Raw genomic sequence first — 7470 nt, 5'->3', positions numbered from 1 at the left:
TAAACCATCAACAAGACCCTTGTATCACTATCTTGCCAAAACAATATCATTTCTTTCATTCTAGCATGTAAATTTCTCACATGTCCGCTACAAAATGAGGGAAGATTCCCATTATTAACCTCATCAAGGGTTATTGCTGCTTTTTTGAAAAATGAGAGATGCCAGCTGGCGGGAAACCTCTAAGAAAATTGTTTAGCAAAATAATGTCATTATTGATCGCATTATTCCACATCAAATGATTTAACATGCTGCAAAGCTAGAACGGAAAACCTTGTTTGATGCTTGAAATTTTGGGAAATCAATTCTCAGAAGCTGGAAACTCTTTGCAACTTTGTCAGTCAGTTGGCCCGATCATTTTTTCAGGGACTACGAGTGTATCAAATTCTTCACTGGTGAGCATTCCGAGTTTTAGTGCAGCTTCCTGCAGAGATAAATATTGTAAGGTACGATATTCAATCACTCCAAAACAACAAATGGATTGAGCATCATTAGTCTTAAACACTATTGACAGTACACAAAAATAAAAAAAACCCAATATTCAAGAATAATTTTCTTCACAAGAATGCACGTATGCCCATTCCAAGGAGATTAATGTTTTGAAATTTTATGTTCTTCCCAGCCAAGGGAGAGGGGGAAAAAAAGAGAGAAGAATCCATAATAAACAGTTTACATGAGTCTAAGAAGAGCAGACATCGTTACTCCCACAATATACACACATCATAGGGCTTATAAACACTATATTGCAGAGCCACTAAGATGAGAAGAAATCATCACCTTCAGAGTACTTCCCTCCTTGTGGGCCAGCTTGGCAACTGCTGCAGCATTGTCATAACCAATTTTCTAGAATAAAAATGGAAACGTGAGTTAATATTCCAAACACAAAATCAGGAGAATGGAAATATGGACATGGTATAGAGACTTACAGGGTTCAATGATGTGACAAGCATCAGCGACTGCAGGGTCACACAAATTGTCAATAACAATAAAACATGATCAAAAATCTTTCAGGTACATCAAATGCAAATAAAGTTTCTGTAGTTATCAAGAACTGACCTCATGCAGTAATTTCGAAATTCTTTCCCTATTGGCTTGAATACCCCTCACACAGTTCTTTTCAAAGGAAGCAGATGCATCACCAAGCAACCTTATTGACTGCCAGAAAAAGGTCAAACACACTTGTTTAGTAAAACAGCCACACTCAGTCTTCCCAGCCAAGAGTCAAAAACAACAGCAGAGTAAAGTGTGACCAATCAGTAATACAGCATAGCCAAACAGTCAGCATCCTAATATCAGCCAAGAAAATGCTATTTGATTACGAATACTATTAGGGTCCACCATAAGACTTCTAAGATCTCAGTGCATGCATCAAAAGATGCCTGATGAGAGGGAACTCATGCATCATAATGAACCTGGACTATTGGAAACTAACATTCTAAAACGAAATTTCTCACAAACCTGATTGAATTCAAATTCCTCGATTTAGTTTCAATCACTTTCGTGTTAAAACATTTAGCAAGAATAGGCATTTTTTTCCTACGTTCAGTAATCACCAGTAACTTCAAACTGAACCCACTATCCAAACAAACTGAAATACTTTACACAGACAAAAGAACCAACATATCAAAACTGATTTTGCCCTGAATCAAAGCAAGCTCAGGGTGGAACATCCAATGTTAAAGCACTCTTAAGTAACTTATTATTTGGAACTTCAATAAAAATAACAAGTACATTACAGCGCCATTAACATACATGTAGGAGGCCACTAGCGATCATTGGCTTGAATACATTTAGTTCAAAGTGACCGTTTGATCCACCAACTGTTATGGCAACATGATTTCCCATAACCTGCAAAATGAAGAAAGGGCATTTTTTAACAATGACTTGATTGGTTCAGAGCAAACTTGAAGCTTATACATCAACAATGTGAATTTATAATCTGAATAGCTGCTTTCAGACAAGTTTTAAAGTGAATCATATGATATTGACAAGATGGAACTGACAGCACTACAAATTTACCTGAGCACAGACCATTGTGAGAGCCTCACATTGGGTGGGATTAACCTTTCCCTGAAACAAGAAAAACTATAAAATGACAACATTGCATCGCAATTAAATCTTCAAATGTGCTGATATGAATCAAAATTCTTCAGGTACCAAACAAACAAGGTGTGATGATTTACCGGCATTATACTACTTCCTGGCTCATTTTCAGGAAGAATGAGTTCACCAAGACCACATCGTGGACCGCTGCAAAAAAACATTGTTAAAACCACAAAAGTAAAGCAAATATGTGAGAGCAGGGAGAAGTGGATTATACAACTTTGCACAGACCTTCCTAATAACCTAATGTCATTTGCAATCTTCATCAGAGAAGTAGCAACTGTGTTGAGTGCTCCACTAGTTTCAACAAAAGCATCATGTGCAGCCTGTAAAAAAAAATACCGCTTTAGCATGCAAAAGTATTTTGCTCTCACTTAGGGTAGTGACATGTAAAATCGCACTATTGCTCAAAAGAATTAAATCAAAAGAGCAAAGTCCATTCTTACAACCTTAAATGAAACTGGAAGGAAAAGAATAAAACTCAAGTTATGAGGAGTTCAAAAACCAACCAAAGCTTCAAACTTGTTTTCCGCTGTGACAAATGGCAGGTTTGTTTCCTCAGCCACTGCTGAAGCTATCTTTATATCAAACCTAGATGGAAAGAAACAAAGGATAACTGTCAAAGAACAGACATGCCTCGACCTAAATAATTCTTAGAAATGATCCATAGATATCCATGTATAAATTCCAAGAGTTTTCAAAACACTGGTTCTCCCACTGATTTGACTATTTTCTTACAGATAATAAAACATAAAATTGATAACATTATTGGAGAATAGGAAAAAGGTGCTGCAAAAGACTTGAGATTCTTTTCTCTTTGGGGCTAAAATGGGAGAGAAACCTTCAGTCCATCAAAGAAAAATAAACCAGGAAGAAACGAATCAAACTGAATTCCTGCCTTATGGGGTGATAAGAATCACAAATAAAACAAGCTGAAGGAAGCAATTTTTGTTTTCAGGAAAAGAATGCCTCGAAAATAAAATTTTCACCCATGATGCTTTACATACCCTTTCTTTGTGTTTAATCCAGTCCCCACAGCAGTTCCACCTTGTGCAAGCTGCTCAAATAACATTCCCAGTATGTCATAAAATCTGAAGAGCAGAAAAGGGAGAAAAGAACAGTCGAATGGAAAATTTTATTTAATATATGTGTTTCCAACCTGATACATGTGCGGTAGTGTGCACATGACACGATCAATTCCATACTTCACCTGCAAACGAGGCAACAATCATCAGAAGCAAGCACGAACATGAGAGAAATATGAACCAATAGTAGATCAGAAAAAAATAATACAGAAATGATATATTACTTGTGTCGTGTAGCCACTAAACTCTTGCCCAAGTGTCAATGGTGTTGCATCTTGAGTGTGCGTGCGCCCAATTTTAACAATATCTTTGAATTCAACTGACTGGTTGGAACCAAAAAGCAATATTAGTCCAGGTGCAGTAGTTACAGCAATATACATGCAAGAAAAAATGTGCAGATTATTGGAAATGTAAATGCAAAAGCAAATCTCAGAATGGAGACATTAAAGCTTTACCTTCCACATGACTACACACAATTTGAAAAATATGATCAAGAACATTTACTAAAGCACAAATTTTTTGAAAATTTGAACTGTAAAATTTCATAATGCATGGATAAAAATATATCTAGGAAATGGCAGATTCAACAAAAGCATGTGTGTATAAAAATGTGCTAAGCCATCTTCTGGCATTAAGAAGTAAGGCATTTGAGGGCAAGCAAAACAAACATCATAATTGCTACAGTCCATGGCCTATTAAGTTTCCCACCAACATGTAAGCCATTGATAAAGGAGCAGAGCACGCATAGGCCCTAAATAATGAAGTAGAATATGCATAGATGTCATGTCCCACCATCTATTGAAAAGGCTTGATCAACATGCAGGAAAATAAAAGAAAATTCCCAAATAAAAAAAATGGTCAATTAAATGCACTGAACACAAAGAAGCATTTCAATTCAGCAATTTTTCTATTTGCTTGCGCAAAACAATAAACAAAATGTTTTCTTTATCAACCCCCCTCCCCCCCCAAAAAAAAAAAGAAAGAAAGAAAAGAAAAAGAAAAACAAAGTCAAACCTTTGAATGGAGTGTCAAGTGCAAAGTTTTCAATTTTGGGATTAATCTTGAATTTATCTCCGTTGCAGCTGCAATATGCATTACCTAAATAAGAAAAAGATACAGCTGATAAGACTGCAAGAAATCAGTTCATGATACATTAAGTTATCGATTCAAATAGAAAATTTTTAAAAACAGTAAGACCTATCAGTTTGACACTCAAAGAGTAAACCATGCTTACAGTTGGAAATGTGTCGTTAGAAGATTGTGATCTGTTCACATGGTCATTAGGGTGCACAAACTTTTCCCCACGCTTATGCCCAAGGATCTCAGCTGCTCTATTGGCAATAACCTGGAAAGTGCATCACACAAGCCAGAATTTTTTGGGCATTCAGTATTCGATTAATCAAAGCAAGTCTAATTTGCAGTGCTTTCAATTATCACCCAACTTCCATCTTGTTTCTGTTCCTTCACTAGGTTACAGGATGAATGTTATGAACATTCTTTGGGAGCATCAAACCAATATAGAAAGGATGTGTTTTGAATTCTCACCAATGGTATGTACCTCTATGTGTAGTTCACACATACAATGAACCGTACCCTGAAGTGCAGGATCATTTGGTATGCTATCTATTCAATTTTAAACATGACTAAAAACCAGATTGCAGCCACATATCAGACATACTTGAATGGTGAAGAGAATAAACGTCTAAGTCCCTTCCATTTAGATATCTCAAATGATACGTCAGTTAGATTTCAGAGCAGAGGAAGCCTTTGGTTAAATTTTAATTGTGTCAACAAAAACATAAAAAACTCAGTTTATTTACTTAGGTCAGATCAAGAATAAGCACCAAATGAGGGAGAAATCTCAAGGTTACAATTTACAAAATAACAGATACAAGGTGAACATAACACAAAAAATTTCCAAGGAACAACCTCCATCAGAAATTTCAATTTTATTCACCATTAGCATGCAAAACACAGCATTACATCGGTTAAACACTATGGTTTTGGTTACCAAATTTATTGAATATCTCAAACAATCAAGCCTCTTCAAATCCTACAATTTAACCCTCTGTTGAACCAGATGAGGAAATCCTAAATCACAATTCACAAGATGAGAGTAGAGTCAAAGCCCCATCGCACCTTTTTTCCAAGAGGATAATAATTTAACTATTGTTCACATCAAATAAAGAAATGCCATAGCTTCTACTTCCTTCCCCTCTTTTTATTGAAGAAACAGAAAGTAAGATGCAAAGGCGCTGACCTCATTAGCATTCATGTTACTTTGAGTACCACTGCCAGTCTGCCACACAACCAGTGGAAAATGATCGCTTAGCTTCCCTTCAGCTACCTCGTGGGCAGCTTGCATTATCGCTTTCCCTATGGAAGGATCAAGCCCATACTCTATATTCACCTGCCACAAAATAAATCAACTATGTTATTTTTAATTTAAGCTAAATTAATCTCCACGAAAACCAATAATCTATACACTCTATTACACTGAGATTGACTTATCATAATCCAAAAAATAAATAGCCACAAATTAACAATATATGCAGATGTTAATCTGAGATTACATTGAGATTTAACTTAAGTACTGTCATCAACTAAAAATATCGAATTCAAAATTAAAGTTTTAAAAAAAGGATAAAGATTTAGGTCTCTTAAAAGTGTGGGACAACTAATTAGTTTATATTAGCAGCTGAAACAATAGAAAGACATGACAAAATCGCGTAAGAGATCAAATAAAATTAAAAAGAGAGAGAGGGAGGGACCTTGGCAGCACATTTCTTGAGTATACCAAAGGCTCGAATGATAGGTTCGGGCATTCGCTCGCGATCGCCGCCTATATCAAAATTCTGCAAAGATCTTTGCGTCTGAGCACCCCATAGCCTGAATTATTATTTATTGAAAACAACAAAGCAAGACAACTAATAAATGAATAAAGTGAAGTAAGAGGGGAAAAAAACGAGTGATGGATAGATAGAATGACGAACTTATCAGCAGGGACACTAATGGGACCAAAAGTGTCTCTCTCCTCTCTGAAGGCAGTTGAATAAGACCTCAACCAGTTTCCATAACGCCAAGTCGTGGATCCTGTAGAGAGGCGCCGTGACACGATATACATCGCCATTCCAATTTACTCAATCCCTCAATTGATTTGCAGAATGCGTAGATCGAGGAGATATCAAGCTCTTTTTTTGTGTGTATATATATAAATATCAAGAGAGGAGACGAGAATGGAATAAAAAGGCTGCGAATGCTGTGCTATGCTAGGAATGAAAAGGGCGTTGCTGGGGCTTTTTAGTTTTACCTATATCATTGACCTTGGCTACGAATTGTAGAAAAGTCAATTTTTTAAAAAATAAAATATTTAAATATTACTAATTTTGTAAAAACAAATTTGTGCACAAGTTTATTTATTATAACTTGGTTAATTTTATTATTCAGAAATAATTTATACAACTTATAAAAATAATATTTAATTAAATAAAATTTTAAGATGATATTTTTTTATATTAAAATAACAATATATTAAATTGACTTGGAATAACCCGGGTTAAAGTGTCAAATTTATAATCCGGATTACAAGAATGTAATATTAATAACATTATAGAAACCAAATAAAAATAAATTATGAAGCCTAATGCACAATTAACTCAATATTGGATAATGAAATTTAAAAAAAAATACATAAAAACATGATCCAATTTAACATGTCAAACTTGCAATCCGAGTCATAAGATCGAGATAATTTCATGAAAAACAAATTAACACAAATTATGAATTATAATCCTTAACCAACTTAATATTGAAGCATGACATTAAAAAAATTAATTAAAAATAACATAAAAAATAACCCAAGTCAATTCACGAAATGTATAATCCAAGTCATCAGACCAAGATAACCTTATAGAAAAAATTAAAAAAAGACATAATTTTACTCAAATTAACCTCTCAAATCCACAACTTTACTCTTGAGACTGAGATAACCTCATAGAAAAAGTCATAATAAATTATAAAACTTGATTCTCAATTGTCATTGTCGAATTTGATATTGAACGATGAAATTTATAAAAATATTAATTAAAAAAATAACATAAAAAATAAGTCAAGTCAACATGATTTAACTATTAAACACTATTTTTGGGTCGCGAGACTAAGATAACCCTATAAAAAAACAAATCATGAAACCTAATTCATAATCAAACACGATATTAATTGATGAAATTAAAGAAAAAAAAGTCAGTTAGAGAGAGAGAGAGAGAATTAATTGTGTTAACTCATC

The 7470-nt window shown here is 34.4% G+C and overlaps 1 protein-coding gene across 1 annotated transcript; it reads right to left on the bottom strand.

Annotated features, from left to right (window-relative positions):
* Positions 1 to 6455, bottom strand: LOC118046825 (fumarate hydratase 1, mitochondrial). Its single transcript, XM_035055875.2, has 17 exons — positions 6179 to 6455; positions 5957 to 6074; positions 5446 to 5595; positions 4420 to 4530; positions 4200 to 4283; positions 3410 to 3508; positions 3260 to 3310; positions 3108 to 3157; positions 2610 to 2691; positions 2332 to 2426; positions 2181 to 2247; positions 2017 to 2067; positions 1750 to 1845; positions 1054 to 1152; positions 924 to 953; positions 775 to 840; positions 1 to 421 (listed from the first exon to the last, which is right to left on the bottom strand). Exons 1-17 carry the CDS (start codon positions 6313 to 6315, stop codon positions 335 to 337), a joined length of 1473 nt encoding a protein of 490 aa, XP_034911766.1. The 5' UTR covers positions 6316 to 6455; the 3' UTR covers positions 1 to 334.
* Positions 6456 to 7470: the final 1015 nt, after the last annotated feature.

The sequence above is a fragment of the Populus alba genome, chromosome 2 (assembly GCF_005239225.2).
Source record: "Populus alba chromosome 2, ASM523922v2, whole genome shotgun sequence".
Taxonomy (NCBI): domain Eukaryota; kingdom Viridiplantae; phylum Streptophyta; class Magnoliopsida; order Malpighiales; family Salicaceae; genus Populus; species Populus alba.
Note: the sequence above shows the minus strand (reverse complement) of the source record. Positions and strands in the feature narration are given on the sequence as shown.

Bases quoted from the DNA above. Each gene is read 5' to 3' on its own strand.
- LOC118046825 (XM_035055875.2), bottom strand. From the start codon at position 6,315: ATGGCGATGTATATCGTGTCACGGCGCCTCTCTACAGGATCCACGACT. The intron at 5,596-5,956 runs GTCCCTCCCTCT...ATTTTGTGGCAG, and splicing joins TCAAGAAATGTGCTGCCAAG to GTGAATATAGAGTATGGGCT. The intron at 3,509-4,199 runs GTTTGACTTTGT...GGTTCCAACCAG, and splicing joins ACTTGACACTCCATTCAAAG to TCAGTTGAATTCAAAGATAT.